Consider the following 22,135-nt stretch of genomic DNA (forward strand, 5'->3'; position numbering starts at 1 on the left):
TGACCAGAACAGGGGAGGCTATGGGAAGGAGGGGAGAGGGCTCTGCCTGCCTCTGGACCTGCAGCTTGAAGAGTTGGGGCACTTGGGGACCATCAGATGGTGTTTGTATTAGTTCCCTAGGGGTGCAGTACCACAAACTACCACAAGCTGGGTGGCTCAGAACCACAGAAATGTACTGTCTCACTGATGTGGAGGTTAGAAGCCTGGAATCTAAGTGCTGGCGGGGCTGTGCTTCCTCTGAGGCCTCGAGGGGAGGGTCCTTCCGTGCCTCGTCCAGCCTCCGCGGGCCCCAAATGTTCCTTGGCTGTGGCAGCACAACCCCCGTCCCTGCCTCCACCGTCGCATGATGTCTTCCCGTGTCTCTCCACATCGTCTTCCTGATGGATGTGTCCAAATTCCCCCTTTTTATGAGGACACGAGTCATTAGATCAGGGCCCACCCTAATGACCCCATTTTAACTGGATCACCTCTGTGAAGACCCTATTTCGAAATAAGGCCTCATTCTGAGGTGTATCTTCTTTGTGGGGACTTAATTCAACCCGAAACAGTGTTCGTTGTGGAGGTTGGCTGGGAGTGAGGAAGAACCCCTAAAAAGACCCCAGGCTGAAGGTGAGCATTCGGCCTTAGAAGCGAGACCTGGAACCAGGGTCAATGGCGGCGGCCGCCGTACTCAGTGAACACTTGGGCGGCACTTTCTGCCGGGAGTTGTGCTGAACAGCACCGGCGTGGATGCTGAGCTTGACTCGGGAGCAGCAGCCCTGCCGGGTTCACCTCCAGGTCAGGACTCTCATTAAAAGACCCCCACGCCAATCCCACATTGTGTAGCTGCGACAGGAATGGGGCCTCGCGGGCCACCCCATCCAACCACCCTTTCTGACATGGAGATATGCCACCAAATGGGCTTTTTCTTTTTACTTTGTTGAAGGTGGCAGCTTCCTCCCAGGAATACCAAGGCATCGAAGAAGGATAAGGGCCCTGAGCCCTGGCAGGGTGTTCTGGGCTGGGGGGCTTGCCTGGCCGAAGGCACCTGGCAGACAAGCCTGGGTTTACTCCCACTGCTGTCATTTAACAGTTGTCAAGCCACCAAGTTAATGAACTTTAACGAGTCCTCTTTCTCTTATGTGTAAAATGAAGTCAGCGTGTCCTCACAGGATTACTGTGAAGATGAAGCAAGCTGTGTGAACGCCTGTAAACTAGTGCCTGGCATATGAGGCTATCACAAATGGTAGTTCCCTTGCTTCCCAGCCCTCAAGCAGAGCTGAGGGTCCAGATGAGGTGACAGTAAAGGAAGGTGCAGGGGGCTTCCTCCAATGTTTGCACGTGGCCTAATCTGCACCAGGGAGCTGCTGCAGGCTGTCAAGCAGTGAGAGCAGGGAATGGAAGTGGTTCTGTTCTTTAGGATATTTTCCAGCCATCATGTGGCCCCGCTGCTGTGAGACTTCGAGACCTTTAGTTCCATCCAAGGGCAATTGAGGAACAAGGTTCATTCTGTGCCTTGAGCTATTATGTCCCAGAGGTCAACACTTCCATCTGTGACAAATTAACCTCTAGGTCCCAGCAACACGTTATGTATGTACACTTTGTCACATACTTGCTGAGGGCACCTTTGTGCCGGGCACGAGGGGCACACGAGACTTGGGCTTGGGCTTTCTGGAACCTGTGGTTTTGGGAGGAGAATGGCTGAAACATAAATAAGGAGAATATAGCATGTTGTTGCTATGGAGACGGGGAGCTCCGGAGATGACAGATGACACTCACTGTTCTGCACTCTTCATGTGTGAACTCACCCAGTTTTCATAACTGACACCGCCGGGTGGCGTATCAGAATGCACTCTCGCTTAAGGAACAGGACACTGACAAATTGGACTTCAGCAAGAAAGGGATTCAATTGTCTCATGCAAGTTAAGTATGCGAGGCCAGTCCAGGGCCGGAACGGCAGCTAATCTTGCCCTCCAGCTCTGCCTGTCGTGCTCACGGCACCTGTAGGCTTCACTTCTCCATTCAGGAAGAAAGCAGCTGAAGGCCAAAATGCCATGCAAGTCCTGTTGTCCTAGAAGCTCTTCAGTCAGAACTGGATCCATAACGGCAAGGGCATCGGGGATGATGAACTATTCTCAGCTGCGCAGTTTACCCTCAACAAAGGCAGAGCTGAAGTGCACACACATGCCACCTTCCTCCCCTGGGGGCTGATGCCACTGACTGACCCGTCACCACTCAAGTCTGGTGTGTGTGAGATGGGGGTGGGGTCAGGTACGGCCCCTCTGTCCTGGGACCTGCCCCGTCCTTGGTCGTCACTGTGTTCCACATCTAGTCATGTTTTGGGGAATTCAGGCTGCAAGAGGGTGCTTTCTGGGCCTGGTTTCTATACCGTGTGGGCCTGCAGAGGGCCTTTAGAAAGGGAGAAAGGATCAAGTTCTCTTTGAACTGACAGGAAGTCAGCTCCCCTTGGGCTGGTCACCCCATCTCTGGGATGACACCCACCAGCTGGGTCCTGAGCACGTCCATGGTCAGCACCCCATCTGGCAAGCACCCGACAGTCCAGGGAGCCGGATTCCCACCCGGCACAGCTGCAGCCCTTAAAGGGGCGACACAGGGACCCACCCTGCCGTGCTGTCTCTACCCAAACATGTAGAAGGAAAGAAGAGGGCTGAGGACAGCGCCTGCCATCACCTTAGGTTCCAGGAAGAGGGTCTCTTGAAGAGAGGATGGATCAGAGGGAGGAGACAGTTTCAAAGGAGACTAACTGGGAAAAAAAAAAAAGCTGAAATTTGGGCAGATGCTAGATGAACTTCTAGAAGGTACTCTAGAGAGAAGGGGATTCAAAACATGTTACGGAGTTAAGGACATGAACAGTGAGGAAAACGAGCCAGGAAGAGTGTCCCTTCCTCCAGGAGCTCCTCCAGGTCCACCTCAGCCAGCAGGGCTGACCGCCCCACTCTATCGCGGCCCTGTGACTTTCCAGCAAGGCCAGACCCGTCCCTGGTTAACAGGGGAATGAAAAGGACAGGTCCTAGCCCCGCTGGGCTCCAGAGCAGGTTAAGTCCAATGCTGGTGGCAGCCTCCCTCTCAGGGGATGTGTGTGCTCGTACACACACACACACACACACACACGCACGCTGAGCTCATCCCCCCACCAACCACCTTGTCCTCCAGTGTGCGGCCCCTCACCCCTGGCAGCTGAGGGACGTGCTGGGTGTGGATGGAGGCTGGTAAGAACTTCGGTAACTCCAGCTGGAGAGGGAGCTGCTCACAGGGGAGTCTGCGGGTCTCAGCAGCCCTAGTCGCGCCAGCCGTGCCCAGGACGGGGCAGAGGCGACAGGGCGGGTCTGGGAGACCCTGGGTGTTCGTTCGCTGCCCAGCGCCCTCAGCACCAGGCGGCGGCGTCCACGCAGAAAGGCTCAGTCTCCAGAGTCAAGTGGGGTGGAGGGGTGCTGGCAGTCGCGGCACCCTGGGCTGGCTGCCAGCTGGGCGGCCGGGCGGGCAGCGAGGAAGTCTCAGTCATCTGTCTCCTGTTTGATGTTCTCGATGGGAACGGGCAGCTCTGGACTCGCGGCCTTGTCAGGCGTAGCCACGTCGAGATGCTCTTCCTTTACCCGCACGGTAATGACTGAGGAGGAAGAGAGGTGGGGGGCAGGGAGAAGAGAGTGTGCATGTAACTCCGGGAAGGGCGCGGGCTCAGGGTCTGGGGAAGAAATCAGGCTTCCTACAGACGGGCCCTCAGGACATGGCAAGGGGAGCCCCTTCCCCCTCTACGGGGGCAGGCAGCACAGAAGGCCTAGGGTCCCGTCATCCCAGCCGGGCAGGCTGCCCACCCTGCCAAGCACATGAGCTGGGGGCGGAGGTGGAGAGGGCCATGCGAGACGCTTGGTTCCATTCAGAGCTGGGGGTGGGTGTCTGGGAAGCCCTCCAGGCCCAGTGGTCTGAGAAGGGTTGCTTGGTGCCCAGAAACTTCCCTTCAAACTTGACTCTACTCTTCTGTGCCCAGGTGGGGAAGGAGGAGGTCGGCCTCTGAGCACCGGAGCCGCCCCCAACCTCGACCCCGCGTGGGAGGCCCTTACTCTCATCAGGAACGGGCTCCGACGAGATCTTCTCTGCTGCCTGCAGGTCGTCCTCCAGCAGGGGCTTCTTGGACCCCTGTCTGAGGGGCCGGGTCTTGGTTGGTGGTATTCTTTTTCCTTTGAATAAACACAGAATTAAATCCGGGATAGGGATGCATCCACGTGACGCACGAAGGCTGGGTCTTGCCCAGTGGTCAGGCAGCGCAGCAGAGGGGAAAGTACCAGTTTGGGAGGACAGAGGCCCAAACTCTGACCTCAGCCCTCGGGGCTGTGTGCCTGAGGCTCAGAGGCTGTTTCCAGTAAGGGATTAATACCCACCTCCCCCCACTCGCCGCCGTGGTTGTTAAGCTTCCCTTTTCTGATCCTCGCTTTCTTCATGTCTAAAGTGTGATTCCCAGCCCTACACTTCGAACGGCACAGGGTCCTGCCGCTTGGTCACCTCCACACCCTCACAGCATCTTAATCCTGCCTGGGGACCACATCTGTTTCCTCTTTGTCCCCTTCAGGACGTCCTCTTCTCTGCGTGATACCACGTCAGGGAGCCCACCTTGCCGCGCTGGCCTGCAGCTCAGCTTGGGGCCTGCTGAGAACGGCCTGTCGGTGGAGAGGTCCCCAAGCTCGATGGCCGCCCTTGCTCCCACTCCCTGGGGGTCATGAGGCAACTATGACAGCCTCAGGGAGCAGCTTCCATCCGTTTCCTTTCGTACCTTTTACTTTCAAACATGGCCTCTACACATGGCCTCCCTCCACCCCAAATACAGTCTCTTGTCTCTTTTCCTCGGTATCCTGACCATTGCCAGAGATGGAAGACTTATGCTCCGGGTCCCTGAAGACACAGGGTGATGGATGGGCCCGTGGGGCCAGGGGTGGAGAGGGCGGGACCATGAAGAGTGCGACTTAGGTGGCGATGCCCCACCTCCGCTCCCAGGGACACAGGCTCAGCTGACCCCAGGTAGCTTTAGAGCATCACTTACTTTTCTTCCCAAACTGTTTCTTTTTCTTCTTTGTGGCCTCTTTGGCTTTCAGAGGCGTGGTGGGCTCTGTTGTTGAAAGTATGGACAAGAGGTGAGGAGAGAGTTCTGAGAGGACACAGGCTGTAGGCACACCCCAAGACGCCTGTCCGCCCCTCACCGGCCTCCCTGACACGGGGGACGCCCCCAGAAGGAAAGCCAGAGCTGGGCAATGAGAACGGGGAGGGGGCTGCGGAGAGGGACTGGACAACAGCTGTCCCTTCTTCCCACCCTCATCACCAGGGCTCTCGGAGGGACCTAGGGAGTTTACCTGGGTGCACAAGGGCACGCGCATATGACAGAGTGGGCAAGGTCAAGGAAGGAGCTCTGCAGGCCAGAGGGAGAGGGAGACAGAGAAGTCAGGACAGGGAGGGGAGACAAGGGCCACTCTTTTCTTAGAAGTGGTCCAGGAGATTCTCGATCTCATGCCAAAGAACGAGGTGGGCGTGGGGCAGGGGCGTGGCTGGCAGGAAGGAAGAAGAAAAGGGAAGTCGAGAGCCCCGTAGGGCTGCGAGAGCCCAGACCTGTGGCGACGGGCGGCTGCAGCTGGTAGCCGGTGAGCTCGCACCAGCCGACGGGGTAGATGTCCGGGGACTCGCAGTCCACCCACTGGTCGTACTCGCTGTCCCAGCCATCGAAGTGGATGCTGAGGAGGCGGTGCACCACCCGCTTCACCGTGGCCACACAGATGAGCCGGGGCTCCATGAGGTCCACGGCCTCCAGCTTCATGCCCACCTTGAAACCATGGTTGGGGCAGTCCTGGGGGAGGGAGTAGGGCTGAGCATGCCTGCAGGGGGAGGTTCCTCTGACCAGTGATCCCACTGCATTTTGTTCCCAGGCACTGGCCCTTTTGGGAAAGGGACCGGCCGAACCGTTCAGCACAGCGCCCATGTCAGAGTTTGGGACTTCTCCCCTCAAGTGGCGGACCTTAGTAGCAAAGACTCAAGAAAAGAGAAGGGGTTGGGATTGCCACCGCTGGCAGTGGGCAGGGTTGGTCTCCTCACCATGTTAAAGAGTCTTGATGGAGCTGCTTTCGCCTTGGTCTTCTCCAAGTAGGTCTCCCAGTTGAAAGTGTGAGCCTCATACCCTGCAGGAGTGGAAAGTGTAGATGAGGGGGGAAGGGAAGCGGGAGGGAGTTCCGGAAGGTCTCCCAGCGCCAAAGGGGTGCCTGCAGCTCGGTCAGGACCCCCCCGGAGTCTCCCCAGAAGCCTTCTTCCCTCCTCCCCAGGCTGGTACCTGCTCTAGGACCATGGTCCTGTTGCACAAGTTGTTCACTGACCAAAGGGACAAGTGGGAGCTCTGCTCACCGAGCTACATACCGGCCATGGGGCCGAGCCAGCCCAGAGTAAGGGCTAGTGGGTGACCCTGGGTAGCTCTGTCACCTCTCCAATCCACTCACAGACTTCAAACTCCAGGGGTCTGGCTTGGCCAGGAACTTGGGCCAGTGGCCTCACCCTGCTCCTTCCAACTGTAAGGCTAGTCTTGCCTTTTGGGGGTGTGAGCTCAATGTCATTCTTCTGGCAGAAGGTGGCTGGGAAGATGGCGTGGGAAGAGGCATGATAACAGAACCAGTCTGAGCCATCTGTGGAGGGCCCCCCGTCCACACAGATCATCAGGTAGCCGTCCAGGAGGACCTAGCAGGTGGAGGGGAGGAGGGCAGACAGAATATGGTATCCTGAACTGCACCCCCATCCCAGGGTGAGGTGATACGATGGGGATGCAAGGTGGATGGATCCAACCAGAGCCGGTTCTCAGCCTTCCCCGAGCTGCTTCAGAGCACTCAGCACTGGTGTAATCCACACTCGTGAGATCATTTAGCCTCCTCACTAGATAGCAAATGCTGTGCCAGCAGAACTGCATCTGTCTTCTTGTCAGTGTGTTCTCAGTGAACACATGGGCCCAGCCTGGAGATCTGCCGGATGGATAAATCAGCATAACCCCCTGGAGGGCCAAAGGGTGGCTGTTTGCTCTTCAGGCTACAGCAATAGCAGAGGTTTGCAGTGAAGTCAGCCTGGCTATGGCTTGGCTAGGCCAGCACTCAAAGGAGATGGCATGTGGCAGCAGGAAGGCCTACACCTGACCCAGGACAGGCTCAGGCCAGGTGTTCAGTAAGCACCTGTCCAATGCACCTCTGACCCTGACACAAAAGCAGATTCTCACCCTGACACGAAAGGAGGTAGCCCAGGAACAGCCAGAACTGGGAAGCTCTGCCACCTCCATGCCTGCAGAAAGCCATACTGGAGGCTGGAGGGCTCCCCCAGGCTCACCTTGCAGATGGTTGCCACGCAGATGTTGCCCAGATTCAGGGGGTCAATGGCTTCCAGTTTCATCCCTTCCTCAAACCAACCGCCTTCCGTGTAGACAGCTCGAACCTTAAAGGAACGGGGCACTTGGGGAATCTCCGGGCTGGCCCAGGAGAAGATGGGAAAGCAGGCCTCATCTGCCATCGGCCTGGGAAGGAAGCGGGGAGGGAAAGGGACATCCCAGGGAAGAGCTGGGGTCCGCAGGCCTGGAGTGGACCTGTGGCCAAGGGGACAGTGCCCAAGGGCTGTGCCTCACCTTCTTGAACAGATAAGGAACAGCATCACAGTAGATCTTCCGGAAAGTGGGATGGTGGGCCATGTCGCTGCGCCTCTCTTTTAGGGAAATGGCAGAGGGAGGAAGGGAGAAAAGGAAGTTGAAGCTGCTAACAGGGCCATCTCCACGCCTCCCCCAGAAATGTGCCCCCTAGACCAGAAGCTCTCTGTAGGAACTGTTCAGCCCTTAGGACCCAGACTCTTCCCACATCACATGGGAAGGATGTGGCCCGTAGCCTCTAGTTCCAAACCAATTTTTAACACTTCAACCTGAGTATCCTCGGTCAAGGCGCTCAGCCTCTCGGGATACTTGGTCAAGTCCTGCCATCCACAGGGTAGAGCTGATCGCCTCTACCGTGCAGCATGGTTGTGGGGTGTAGAGATGTGCCCCCCCGGGCCCATGCTGGCCAGGGACTTCTGCAGACCTGACAGCTTGATGCCATGGCCGACACGCCTGGACCAACCCACTGGGTGGATCAGGGGGCTCCACATGTGGCACCAGAAGTCATCATCGCTGTCGCCATCCTCGTAGAGGAGCCGCAGGCGACCCCCGATCACCGTGTCCACCACGGCCATGCGGGTCCGTGACACCTGGGACTTGTCCACCACCTCCAGCCGCATGCCCTGACGAAAGGGGTACTTCATGCTCTCCACCATCTGCAATGACATCAGAACACAGGCCTGCTGGGGTCATGTGGACCCTCCCACCCACCTTGCTGTTCTGTCCCTTAAGAGTAACCAGAGGATGGGGAAGGTGGAGGGGAAGCCCCGCAAACACTGCGCCAGGAAGCAGGTGGATGAGCTCTCCTGTCCCGCCAGGTTCAACCCTGGCTCCCAAGTCCCTAGGGTGATACTGATGACATGATTTTTACAACGTGTGCACCAAAATGCCAGTAAGTCATTATGATGGGAATTACAGATCGCTTTTCAGACTAAGGAAACAGGTGCCCCAGAGTGGTCACGTGACTCACCCAGAGTCACACGGGCTCATTAGTGCCAGAGCTGGGCCGCAAATCTGGTTGTGGTGTCCAGCTTGTGCTCTTTCAGGGATCTGCACTCTGATCACACGGGTACCCCACTCCCCTCTACCTTCTGGCCCCTACTGATGGCACACACAAGCCTCGCGTTTAGGGAACTGAGTGCCCCTTGCCTCGATACATCTAATTTCAGCTCCAGCCCCTCTGGGCTGCCGCTCTGAACGGCTCTCATAGCACCTCAGTAGTGACGCCTGCCCCTCTGACGCAGCAAAGGACAGTGACCAAGATGTCCACAAGCTGCTCTAGAGCCCTGGTGGTGAGGCCTCGGTGAGGAGACAGGAGATTCTTTGTCTGCTGTGACTTTGGTGCTGTCCTGCCGGGGGTAGAGGATGGTTACGTAAGCTCTGTAGGGCTTTTCCAGCACCAGGGCACTGCGGGCTCAGGGAGAAGCATCCCAGTCTCCACGTGATGGGGGCTGAGCAGTGCTATTCCAAATCCCACCAGGAGGGGGAGCGGCTCAAGGGTCACAAAGCAGCCACCAGGACACAGATCCTTCACCCTCAGCTCAAGGGCTGGAATATACCAGGCCCATTAAGCAGAGGGAGAGACACAGGGTGAGGCCTGGGCTGGGGTCCCTCTGGGCTGCCTCCCCGCCGCTGGCCTTTCCTGACAAGCTCCTTTCCTCTGTGCCCACCGGTGCAGCCCACGACCCGACAACGTTTTATTGCCCTCGTTTGTTTAAGGTCACACACTGGAACTCAAGGTCCGTAAAGGCAGAAGCTAGGTTTGAGTCATTTCTATTGTACATTCTCAGCTCCAAGCACAGAACTAGGTACGGAGGTAGTGTTCAGTTGATGTTTTTTCTCGACAACGTACACACACACACCTGACCTTGGCTGATGGGCATTCAGTTGAAACATTTATGAAGCACTTACCATACTGCGGAATTGGATTACCATATAGGGATTGGATTTGGATTTGAGCTCCCTCCACAGACCCACCTCTTCTATCCTCTCCACCCCCCAATCTTCAGAGGCAGCTGCTTTTGTACGCGTGCCCTGCAGGGACTGGGCACGTGACAGCTAGTGTGTGCTTGCTGACTGTTCACGCAGAGCCCTGCTCTGCTACCCAGAATCAAGCTCTTTAATTTAAGCAGAGATGAGGCCACCTTGACACTCGTGGTGGCCTGCACACAGCCATCTGCCTCATCCTAACACTAGGGCCAGCTCCCATCTGCCTCATCCTAACACTAGGGCCAGCTCATCTTCAGTCGCCAACCCTGTCCACTGTGCAAGGTACTATGGGAAATATAGGAGAAAAAGCTTGCAGTTTTGTGGAAAAGACTATGACAGTTAACAAAATATAGAGAGATGAATAGCAAATGAGTACTACCCAGTACGTTCAAATAAGGGAAAAACTGTTTTTGAGGTGCTTGGAACCATTACTCATTGAAGACCAGCTAAGGCCCACAGCGCCAATGTTCTCACCAGGCATCCGGGGCCTTGGGTGAGATGGCCCCAACTACCCTCCCATCTGATTTTCCACTGCTGGCTTCCATGCCCGCCCACATCCTACCCATCAAGGTAGAATTCAAATGCCGTCTTCTCCACAAAGCCTCCCTCAATACCTGCTCGTCCTGAGGCCACAAGACCAGTTCAGCCACATGTCACGGTGGTACCTGCCCTGCATCCCCCTGGCTCGCTGCTCTGATGCTTACCCAAGCAACATGAGAACAACACGTGTGGGCATCCGGGTCAGGGACCCCAGAGACCCTAGATGTGGCCCAGGCACCTATGTGAGCAAGCCGCACAACAGCAGGCCTGGCATACAAAGGGGGAAGAGACTAAGTCTTCACTGCATATCCTTGTGATCCCTTTGAATTTTTACCATGTGTATGATTTTTTATGTTAAAGAACTAAATAATTTTTAAAAATTAAAATGAAATGCCACACAGATGATTCTGAGGCACATCTCTGGGTCAAAATCAAGGCTATTTTATAACTTTTCATGGGTGTGACTTCATTTCCTCTGCCAGACTGGACAGTCCCAGATGGCAGGGTCCACATTCTCCATATTTCCAGTGCCTTGTATACAACAAGTACTTAATAAAATCTATTGAATGAACGCTCCTGAAAATGCTATGAGCAAAGGTAAGGATCTAGAAGAAGAAATGGCAGACAAAGCAACATGATCGACGCGGCTGGACCAGAGTCTGAGCAGGGAGGAGGCTGTTAGGCCGGGCAGGCAGACGACACCCACCACCCATCCTTCGGAAATCTGGAGCCGCTAAGATTGCTAAGCAAGGGAGTCTTAGGAAAAATACTCCAGTGAATAGCACAAAGGACAGATCAAACGGGAGAGGGGCAGGAAGGAGATCAGTTAGGAGACCCACAGGGCTCACTGCCAGACCTTGATATGGAAGTCCACGGGAAGCGTCCTGGAGCCCACCAACCGTTTCATGAGGTAGCCCTTCCAATCGGTGAACTTGGCATGGATGGCTGCAGAGACAGAGCAGAGCCCTGAGTACAGACTGACAACACACCACTGGTGGGGCACCAGAGCTGCCCCAGAGAGCAGCAGAGGGGCCTAAATAACTTATTTCTGCCTTTCCAGGCCAGCAATCACCATCTTATAAAACCGGACTCCCCCAACTCGGACCTGCCAGGGGGCCTCTGGGACAAGGCAGGACAGGAAGCAAGGAGGCAGGTGGGCTCTGTTCTGGTCCAACTGCTCCCAAGGGCCCCGCAGGAACCAGGACAGGGAACGTTCTCATCCACTCACTCCGCGGGGGCACCAGGATCTTGCTGTTGATGGCGCACCAGCCGATGGGGTGGACATCCACAGTCCCCAGGTTGCACCAGAAGTCGTGGCTGGCGTCATTTTCGAAGCCTTCATACCGGAGCAGCACCCGGTACCCTGAGAAGAAGGAGGGAGAGGTGTGCTCTTAGGCCTTCGCTCTTCTCCAGCCTAAACAGGACTTTTGCTGCCTATTTCAAGAACTTCCACAACAGCCAGAGTAAAAACAAACCCATGCCACGTACTTGGAAAGCAGTACAGCACAGTAGGGAGAATAATTTTATAGCCTGATCAACCCTGGAATGAACTTAAAAAATGGGAGTTTCCAAACTCGCCAAGCTCTGTGGTCCCCTCTAAGGTAGGCAAGATAGAAGAACAGCAAGAAGGGAGGCAGAAGCTCCAGCAGGCGGGTTTTTGTGTTTGTTTTATGAAGCCAATTTCTGCTCCACCACTGCCTGTCCATCGGGAGATGTCACTGCCCAGCCCGACCCCGCCTCGGCCGGAGGAACACCCACCTGCCGCCTGGATGACCGAGGCGATCCAGTACACGCGGCTGGGGAGCACAGCATCGCTGTTGAGCACCTCCACCTTCATCCCCTTCATCACATCCTCCCACTGGTCATAGAGTGGGACCTGTAAGGGGGACAGTGAGCCACCGGGGCTGGCAGAGGAGCGCGGCTGGCTGAGGGGCCTCGCGAGAGTCTGCGTCCTTCCTCCTCCGCCCCTCAGCGCCGCCCCTCACTCCCTGTGTGTGGAAGGCCAGGCCGGGGACCAGGGATGAAGAGACGGGCAAGACGTGGGGGTGGGGCTGGGCAGAGACCCAGAGTCAGACGGTCCTGGGTGCTCAGCTCTACAGGGCCGCTCCTGGCTGTTACCCTCTCGGGCACACCATGGCTGTGCCAGCCTGCGTGACAGTCATGCCGCCTAGCAGTTCCTCCCCCTCACCACGTGCCAGGCGCCATTCCCGGCACAAGTAGCACCCCTTTCAGTCGTCACTCAACCTGGGCCGTTAGGAGCACGACCCCTGGTCTCACAGCTGTCGCCAGGCTGTCTGTCACAGAGCCGGCTGCCCCCCGCTGCTCTGGCCTGTCCTTTCTCCACCTCTCCTCCTCCTGTTAACACGCCCCCGACAGCACTGGACTGCTTGCGGCTGCCTCCCCAGTGTCTAATCCTTACTTTGCTGCCAGAGGCACTTTGGGTCTCCTTTGGGGAGATTCTCCTTTTTTCCTTCTCAGCCCTGGTTTCAGCCCATCAGTGTATCCCATTCCATCTCCCTGGCCGGAGGGATTGGGTTCATCACAGAACCCAGAAGCAGTTATACTGCTCAGGCACGTTCAGGTGGGCTTTTTACAGAGCATATCGAGGCAGATATATTAGTGCAAGTATGATGCAACTCCCTGCAATGAAATGCCTGAACTGCTAGAGAATTCAGGGCAACAAAGAGCTCCCCCCACTGGGAAAGACGCGCACCTTCACTAGCAACCAGACAGGAGAGGAGGAGTTAAGCTGCATGGAGGGCCAACCTTTCCCTGATCAGCGCCCTCCCCAGAGTTCAGCAGCAGCTCAGAAATTAGAGGCTAGGAAGTGGGTTTAAAGAGGCCTCCTCCCGGATTTCCTGGGTTTAGGAAATTGGCTTGAAAGACAAGAGCGCTCCCTCGGTTTCTCTCTGCACCTGCAGGAGACCACCGCTCAGGCCTGCCTGCTAAGTTCTTCCGCTCCAAGCCCAGCCCTCCAGGTCTCAGCCTTTGCTGTTTCTCAGTGACAGGGAGTCGGGGAGCCTTTAGCAGAAGGGGCTCCAGGAGGCATCCACATTGGCCTCCCGGGAACCAAGGGGCCCAGGGCAGTTCACAGCACCAAGCTTTCAACGGGAAAGCACTAAAAATGGGAGAAAAGGAGAAAGAGATTCTCAAAGTTTGCTTTTGGATATCAAAGCACAAAGTGCCATTATGTAAATAAGCGAAGTGGGGAACCTCAGAGGGGCTAGAAGCTCTCATTGAGGGTCTGTGGGAGGACTTTCTGAAAAAGAAGTGGACAGAAAGGTAAGCTGGAGGGAGTGGCAAAGCTGGGCTTCAAGCACCCAGACCTCACCCTGTTCTCTCCCGGTGCTGACGCTGTGAGGCAGGTGGGTGAGACGGTGGCAGCACTCAGGACCCCTGCCCTCCCTCCCCTCATCCCCAGGGCACTCACGTGTTTAAAGCAGCTGACAGGAGCAGCCTTGTAACTGTGATCCTTCAGGAACTTGCCCCAGTCGAAACCCAAGACCAGCGCTGCGGGGCAAAGAGGGAGAGGGTTAAAGGGTCGAAGCTGGGCGCTCCGGCAGCAGCCATTCCAGGACCCCGGGCCTGAGGGGCAGGGGCAGCAGGTCCCTTCCCCACCCCATACCCGCCCCAGCAGTGGCCATCAGGACAGCGGAGGGCCTTATCCAAAGGCTGCCAGAGTCTCAGGAGTAGAGGAAACACTCAGAGGAAAATGTCTCGTCTTCCTTCCCCAGAGAAAGACGGAAATTCAAAGACCCTTGGGCTTAAATTCCTCAGACCGCCCCCAACCTCTCATTGGCCACAGCCAATCTAAATGGGTGGGAGGTGCACACACCTAGGCCCCTCCAACCCTTGAGGCTGGGAGCTCAGGATCGGTCAGAAACTCAGACCATGTAGCGCAGTCGCTTCATGCCTACATTTGCTCAGAAATAGCTACACGAGCTCACAAAGAGAGAAAGGTTCCTCCCTTATCCCATCACCCTTCTTCAAACAAGATCTGGGTCTCCACTGCCCCAGGGAAACAGAAGCCAGAGAGCTAAAGGCAATGCAAAACAAAAGAAGCTAATCCTCGGCTTTTAAATTATCAAGAGTAGGGGTCCTGGCAATTTAAGAGTGATTGAGGGATCTTCTGGGGGTAATTTCACAATTACCAGGTGAGGAAGATACAATCCAAAGCAAGCCTGGGCCGGCACTTTCTAGCTGGCCACCGTTTCCAATCCTCGCTCCTTGGGGGGCCACCCCAGTCCTGGCACTGCACCCAACCTGCTTCCTGAGCATCAGTCCCTGCAGTCTTACCGTCCTGCCCTGTTGGTGTCCCATCTGCGAGTTGTCCTGTCCCTTGGGAATGGAGGAAGGCTCCAATTTTGGCAGACCAGGCAGCTTTGTGCAGGACTTTGGCCTTCTTGGTAGGTGGTTTTCCCTGGAGGGAGGAGACAGTGTGTAGCCTAAAGGCTAAGAACAAGGCTCTGGATTTGGACAGGTTTAAATCAGGCATCGGTCCAGTTAACCTCTTTGGCACTTCAGTTTCTTCATTTGTAAATCAAGATGATAACAATGAGAATGCTTAGCTCAGAGGGGAGTTGCAAGGATGGGGGTTGCCGTATTGTGCCCACACTCAGTAAGCACTTAGCTATTGTTCAGCTGGAGAGGGGCGGGGGATTGGCAGAGCCACAGGCAGGGAGGGGCACATTTTCTATCTTTTAAGCCCCGCTTCTGCCAGAAACCTCTTCTTGGTGTCGTCAACTCTCAGCCATCTCCTTCCTTTGGTGCTCCTACAAATTTATGGCAGAGAATGGGCTTCAAAGGGCTTGTGAACTGAACCATGGACTCTCTCTAGAACATACATGAATGTTCTAGAGAGAGTCCATAGCTTGTCGGGTGCTCAAAGGCATCCTCCCCCAAAGTGAAAGGCCACTGATCTGGTCTGTAATTTGTAACTTAAGTACTGATCAGAAAGGCCCAGAGAATTTATTAAAGAGATCAGTGAAATAGAAATGTGGGTTGAGGGAGTTCCCTGGCAGTCTAGTGGTTAGGATTTGGCGCTTTCACTGGTTCAGTCTCTGGTCGGGGAACTGAGATCTTGCAAGCTGTGAGGCGTGGCCAAAATTTTTTTTTTAAATTTGGGTTTAAATTCCACACAGACCTGGGGCCAAACCCTGGCTCTTCAATTTTATTTGTGTACCTCTGAGTAAGTTAGTAAAAATTTTTGAGCCTTTAAAATTGGAATCTTTAAAAATTCATTTTTTAGGGGTCACTGGTTGGACTGAGAGTGCCAAGCCCATAGCAAGTATCCCCAAACTATAGTTATAAACAATACCATTATTAGCTCACTGAGAAGGACTTTTCTATGCCTTGACTAAAATCTGCAAAATGAGGGAAATAACAGTAACTATCTCACAAAGCGAGAGACAAAGTGTATGAGACACTAAGCAGAAGAGCTGGCACTGCGACCCCCATAAACATCAGGCTTCACAGGACAATCACCTGGGGAGCTCGTTAAAGGCCCTGTGTCCAGGCTACACTCGGCCCCAATTAAATCAGAATCTTTGGGAGTAAGACCCAAGCATCAATATTTTTTAAGGTTTGCAGGTGACCCCAACGTGCAGTCAAGTTTGAGAACCGGTGCTGTGAAAACACAAGGCCAGTCTGCTGACTGTTCCTGTCTCAGCACCCAGGGCCCCAGGAAGGGTCTTCCAATTGATGGCCTCTCACCTGTAATCTAGCCAAGATACTGGCTTTCTTGGAGTTGGAGGAGTAGCTCCTAGAACAGGAGACGCTGCAGAATCTCTTGGTCTTGGAGAAGAAGGCTTCCCTTGTACCCACGATACCACACATCTCACAGACAGCTGGGAAGAGAACTTAGCACATGACTCCCTTGATCATCACCCCAAATCAAACAAAATGATGGGCCCTTCAAAACCTGGGGCACTGCATTCATCAGGTGAGTCCCAGGCCCCCTAAGGCTGACAGAACTGGAATAGAAGGCGGCGGTTTTGGCGTGTACCCCTGAAGCTCCTCAGCACCCCTTGGCTGTATGTGTCAACGGTGGGGCTAAGGAAAATCCACGCGGATGACTGGGGAAGCAGGTGAGTGCTGGAAAGTTTGCAAAGAGGAAAATGAGAAGAAAAAAACGTACCCATATCATTTAACTTCTGTGGGCCTATTTTTTTCTCATCTATAAAGAGACTGAACTAGATCAATGTTTCATCCCTGATATCACATCAGTCACTTGAGGAGCGTTTAAAAATGCCCAAGCCTGATTCTAATTAACTGGTCTGTGGTGGGACACAGGCATCACAGGTTCGTTAAAAGCTCCCCAGGTGATCCTAATGTGCAGCCAGGTGATAGCACCCCTGGGCTGGATGGTCTCTAATAGCTCGTTCCAGTTCTAAAGTTCTAAGATTCTAAGAGAATGGCTGGAAGAAGATAGAAGGGAGAAACATAAAAGAAAGGGGAGAAAGGAAGAGAAGACAGGATGAATGGAAAGGAAACAAGTGGCAAAGAGTATTAGATTCTCCTGTTCTAAAGAGTAAAGGGACCAGGGGACAGAAATGTCATCACAGACCATCTAGCCTCCCCATCTTCACAGGCAGTCCCCACACTGGAGGCCCTGACACAGGGGTCCAGGAGCTGTGTAAGCATCACATCTCTGAAGCCAACTGGCTTCCAGATGATTCAGAGGAATTCTCATCTGCCTACCCCTACCCTAACCCTCTAACCCGGAGGTCACTTTATTCTGTATTTTCCCCCCTCTCACTTCCAACCCACAAGCTATTTCTTGTCCCTTCCCAGATAGTAACCAGATGACTTTAGGTGTCCTATATTCTCAATATGTAGAGAACAGGACAAACGCAAAAGAAGCACCATGTTAATGACTGGCATCTAATATGTGTTGAATAAATATTAATTATAAGAAAGAATGAAATCACAATTTGAAATCAGACTGCAGCAGAGGAAATGACCCTTGGGGATACTTGGGGTGCCTCTGCTCTCTCCCAGGGCCTTAGACATCTGACCCCTTAGACATCAGATCAAAGAGCCCTTCACACCTGGACAGCTCTGCCCACCTGGCCTATATCCCCCTCTTCCTCCACAGCCTCTGAAACCTCCCCCTCTTCAGGGGACACTTTGAAGGCACCTGGCTCAGAACCACTGCCATCCAAGGAGCGGGGAGTCCCAGGGCTAAGCAAATGCAAGGGGGAGGTGGGCAGCTCCCCCGCTTCCCGATCCTCATTTTCTGCTTCACTTGACTCCTCGAGATAGGAGCTGCTCTCACTGCCCACACTGCTGTTATAACTCCGGAAACTGTCGTAGCCACCAAAGAGCTCCAAATCATCGTCCTCCTCTTCCTCCTCCATTGGTTCTGAAGTCTCCTAGTGACACAAAAGTAGGCAGAAGGAATTATGGTTGGCTTAGTGTATGGGAAGGGAAGCTGCAGATCTGCTGTCAACTCCCTTTCCAGTTCTTGGTCAAGTCAACACTTTTGGGCCAAGTGGCAGGCAGAATCAAATACCCCTTTTGCAAACACCAGGATCATTACTCTTGTTTATACATTTCTCAACTGCAAATCAGAAGAAGAATACCTAAGGGGCTTCCCTGGCAGCGCAGTGGTTAAGAATCCGCCTGCCAATGAAGGGGACATGGGTGCGAGCCCTAGTCCAGGAAGATCCCACATGCCGCAGAGCAACTAACCCCGTGCACCACAACTACTGAGCCTGCGCTCTACAGCCCGCAAGCCACAACTACTGAACCCACGTGCCACAACTACTGAAGCCCTTGCGCCTAGAGCCCATGCTCCACAACAAGAGAAGCCACCACAATGAGAAGACTGGGCACCACAACAAAGAGTAGCTCCCGCTCGCCGCAACTAGAGAAAGCCAGCGCGCAGCAGTGAAGACCCAATGAAGCCAAAAGAAAAAAAAAAAAAAGAATAAGAATACCTTAGCAAGACAGAAAACATGTATTAGGAATTCACCAAGGTCCCTCTGTGGAATTTATAAGTGATGACATTTTACCATAATTCAAACAGAATACACTGATGTGAAAATATCCTAAGCAAAGTGCCTCATGAAGACTTTCTGGGGAAGATGTATTTTAGAAACTCATTCTTCCCCCTTCAGCATATGTACACCAAAGTAATTTCAACTCAAAAACAACTTAAGTCAGACAAAAGTTAATTTGGGGCCCAGACTGCCCTAAAGAGGATTTCGGAGGCAAATGACATGCTAGCTATAGCACTGTGGTATATACAATAGCTTTGGACTCAGCTCTGATCCTAACTAGCTGTAGGTCCTTGGGCAGGTCATTTAACCTCTCTGGGTCTCAATTTTCTCATCTATAAAACAAGAAAAATATTTGGCTCCAGGATGTGGAATGTAAATGAGATACTGTATATAAATCTACCTGGCATGTTGTAGAAAAGGTATGAAAAATTTGGGCTCTAGGCCAGGGCTCCAATACCATCCCTACTGCTTACTAGTTACTACCATCCCTACCGTATGACCTGCAGCAGGTCAATCTCAATGCCTCAATTTCCGCACCTGTAAATGAGGACAATTCCACCTATTTCATAGGCTTTGGGGGAGGAGTAAGGGTTAATACGGGCAAGGCACTCAGAACAGTGACCTGCACACAGCATGTGCTCAATAAATGTTGGCGATTATTACTGGTTAAAAGCATGTGCTCTCAAACCAGGTACGCCTGAGTTTGAATCCAGGATCTTCCACTTATTACCTGTGTGATTTTGTGCAAGATATTTAACCTTACTGCTCCTGGTTTCTCCATCAGTACAATGGAGATAATAACAAGCCCTCTTTAGAGGACTGCTGTGAATGCTGCTATGACATGCAAAGCCTAGTTCCATTTCCAGCAGTTAGTGACAGCTCTAAAACTGTGAGCTGTCATTCTTACTCTCCACTGTATGATTATTTTCCTTTACCCTTATAGAGTTTTTGAGCGATTCCACTTTATATTTACAACTACACATGCAAATGTGCTAGAAAGGAAATTCAAATATAAGGTGACCAGAAGCCAAATGATTAAAGGATGTGTGGCTTATAGGTGGTGGTAGAGTGGAAAAAGCAAACCTGGTAGAGTTTTGGAACTTGACGGACTTATTGCCCATCTCCTTCACTTTACAGCTCTGTGACCCTCCTGGGGAGTCGCACCACCCCTCCAAGCCTCAGCTACCTGAACCACGAAAACGAGACACTGGGCTGTTGAGTATATTGGGAGATAACGCACGTGAACGCTCCGGACACGGAGAGTTTATTAAACTTTAATCATCCCTTACTTCCCACCAGAATGTGACAGGCCTCATAGTCCCTAAAGAACACCACCATGAGACAAGGAGGAGAAGGAAGATTCAGGAGCTCTCAGATTCTGAACCCGATTCCCCTTCCCCAGGCCAGGGAGGCTGTTCCTCCCTCAACTACTCGGCCCCAGCAGAAACGGAGCAAAAAGAAACGCCAATCGCCTCCGGCCCTGCTCAGCCTAACTACCTGTTTATCCATCCTTCCACCCTCCACCCTCCAGGCGTCGCTCAAAGGCCTAAAGAAGGGCCCACCGAGCGGGGCTCTCGGGGTTCCCTTTCCCAGTCACGAGAAATCCTCTCCCTCTCACCTCGACGCCCCGGGGCTTCTCCATGAGACTTAACACAGTTTCTTCAACCGTCACCAGGTGCGGGAAGCCATATTGGCCTCGCTGCTCTCTCCGAGAGCACTCATTGGCCGCCTCCCAGAGCCGCGGGCCAATCACGCTGCAGGAAAGAGGTAAAGCCGGTTCGGCGCTCCCCTGTGCCCCTCCTCCCCGGGAGAGGGGGAAGCCGCGGACGCTTACGGGACTTGTAGTTCCCCTGGGTGCGCGTGAAGTGGGAGGCGTTGCTATAGCGACGTGAAAATCCCCGGGCCCTAGAGTTGCGGCGGCTCGCGCGGACTGTTCTCGTTTCTCCACGCCAACCTCTTGCTATCACTCCAACTCCATTCTTCATTAAACAGTTATTGAATACCTAAGATAGGTACTGTCCAGGCGCCAGGAATAACCTCGCACTCTCCCTGATCAGAAATTTAAGGTGCGCTAGGGCGGGGATGCTAGCAGAGAGACTCTTTTCCGGTTCAGGCAGAAACTGGAATACTCTTATGCCCAATGCTGTAAATGTCCCGCATGCTCAAAATCCTGCAGAACTCCCTCTTACATCACCATCTCCTGAAAAAAACTCAGATACGTGGCTCTCTGCCTGTTTCCTCTTGTATTTCCCACAACCTCCTTACACACTCGGAGTTCTAGGTGCTGTCGTAGAGCTTTACAAACATCTCAAATCAGGGACAATCAATCACCCTTTTAAAGATGAGGATGGACTTCCCTGGTGGCCAGTGGCTAAGACTCTGCGCTTCCACTGCAGGGGTATGGGTTTAATCCCTGGTCCGGGAAGTTCCACATCCTGCAGTGCGGCCAAAAAGGAAAAAAAAAAAAAAAAAAAAAAATGAGGACGATGAGGAAACAGTGGCTCTGGGTTTAGACACTTTCTAACATCACACAGGATTGGACTTTAAGATTTAGTCCAAATTCTTTCCCTATGCTATGCTGTACTCTAATTAACTGAGAATCTAACTGTAATAAGTGGGGCTCAACATATGTTAAATATATTTCTAAATTTGAGGTCCACCAGTTATATGTGAAAGTCTTTCCTGATTTCTTTCTTTTCTTCAACCCTTTCTACCTCCAACCCCATATCTGTGCTATCCACAAAAACTGTTGGTTCTTTTAAAAAAATATTTATTTATTTGGCTGCACCGGGTCTTAGTTGCGGCATGCTGGATCTTCATTATGGCATGTGGATCTTTAGTTGAGGCATGTGGGATCTAGTTCCCTGACCAGGGATAGAACCCGGGCCCCCTGAATTGGGAACGTGGAGTCTTAACCACTGGATCACCAGGGAAGTCCCTGTTGGTTCTTCTACCTCCAAAATGTATCCTCTATTTCTCCACCTCTACCACCCTAATAAAAGCCACTGGTCCACTGCAGCAGCCCTCCAACTAGTTTCTTGGTTTGAATCTTCATTGTCTTTAATCCAGGCAGGTGATCTTTTAAAATCACAAACCAGACCATGTTCATTCTCTTGCTTAAAACCCCTAATAGCTTCCCCTTGCACTTTGAATGAAATCCAAACAATCGACAATAACCTGGCCCCAGCTTTCTTTTCAACCTCCTCTTGTACCATCCTTTCTACCTTTCGCTGCATCCATCCACTCACCTCTTCTTTCTGTTTTTGACTGCCAAGCTTGAGTTGGCCTCTGGGCCTTTGCACTTGCTGTTCTACTTGTATGCAATATTCTTTCCATGGCTCTTCTCATGGATGGATCTTCATCTTTTTGGATTTCAGCTCAAAGTCACCTTGTCTGGGACCTTATTTAAAGTAGTTGTTCCCTCCCCTCACTCTGTATCTCTTCCCCCATTTTACAGTCCTTTGTAGCACTTGTTTCTCTCTGAAATGTTCTCATTCATTAGTTTACTTGTTTATTGCCTATCTCCTGCCACTGGAATGTAAGCCTCATGAGGGCTGGGACTTAAGTCTGTCTTGTTCTCTGCTGTATTTCCAGAGCCAAAAACAGAGCCTAGCATACACTAAGTGCTCAAAGACTAAAGAGCTAGTTAATGAGACTTCAAGGATTACAACAGGCTGCTGCTTTTTTCTCCCTGTTTCTTCAACAAAGATTTTTAAAATTGAGGTATAGTTGATGTACAATATTATATAATTTTCAGATGTACGACATAGTAATTCACAATTTTCAAAGGTTATATTTCATTTATAGTTATTACAAAATATTGGCTATATTTCCTATATTATACAATATATCCTTGTAGCTTACTTATCTGTACATAGTACTTTGCCTCTCCCCCTTTCGTCTCCCCACTTGTAACCACTAGTTTGTTCTCTATATCTGTCTCTTTCTTTTTTTTTTT

At 52.8% G+C, this 22,135-nt stretch overlaps 1 protein-coding gene across 2 annotated transcripts; it reads right to left on the reverse strand.

Annotated features, from left to right (window-relative positions):
• Positions 1-1,867: 1,867 nt before the first annotated feature.
• Positions 1,868-19,915, reverse strand: L3MBTL2 (L3MBTL histone methyl-lysine binding protein 2). 2 transcript variants are annotated; one of them, XM_007189106.2, is made up of 17 exons: positions 19,796-19,915; positions 17,313-17,547; positions 15,887-16,020; positions 14,471-14,594; positions 13,605-13,684; positions 11,933-12,050; positions 11,403-11,537; positions 11,031-11,119; positions 8,070-8,301; positions 7,628-7,704; positions 7,336-7,440; positions 6,555-6,702; positions 6,073-6,155; positions 5,593-5,827; positions 5,033-5,098; positions 4,059-4,175; positions 1,868-3,607 (listed from the first exon to the last, which is right to left on the reverse strand). In XM_007189106.2, exons 1-17 carry the CDS (start codon positions 19,817-19,819, stop codon positions 3,495-3,497), a joined length of 2,115 nt encoding a protein of 704 aa, XP_007189168.2. In that variant the 5' UTR covers positions 19,820-19,915; the 3' UTR covers positions 1,868-3,494. The 2 variants fall into 2 exon arrangements, with proteins under 2 accessions (XP_007189168.2, XP_057413319.1); XM_057557336.1 differs by having other exon boundaries at positions 11,280-11,537.
• Positions 19,916-22,135: the final 2,220 nt, after the last annotated feature.

Source organism: Balaenoptera acutorostrata, chromosome 11, assembly GCF_949987535.1.
Source record: "Balaenoptera acutorostrata chromosome 11, mBalAcu1.1, whole genome shotgun sequence".
In the NCBI taxonomy this organism is placed as follows: domain Eukaryota; kingdom Metazoa; phylum Chordata; class Mammalia; order Artiodactyla; family Balaenopteridae; genus Balaenoptera; species Balaenoptera acutorostrata.

Bases quoted from the DNA above. Each gene is read 5' to 3' on its own strand.
- L3MBTL2 (XM_057557336.1), bottom strand. From the start codon at position 19,819: ATGGAGAAGCCCCGGGGCGTCGAG. The intron at 7,441-7,627 runs GTGAGGCACAGC...CGTTCCTTTAAG, and splicing joins TTCCTTATCTGTTCAAGAAG to GTTCGAGCTGTCTACACGGA. The intron at 3,608-4,058 runs GTAAGGGCCTCC...CTTCCTCCTCAG, and splicing joins GGAGCCCGTTCCTGATGAGA to TCATTACCGTGCGGGTAAAG.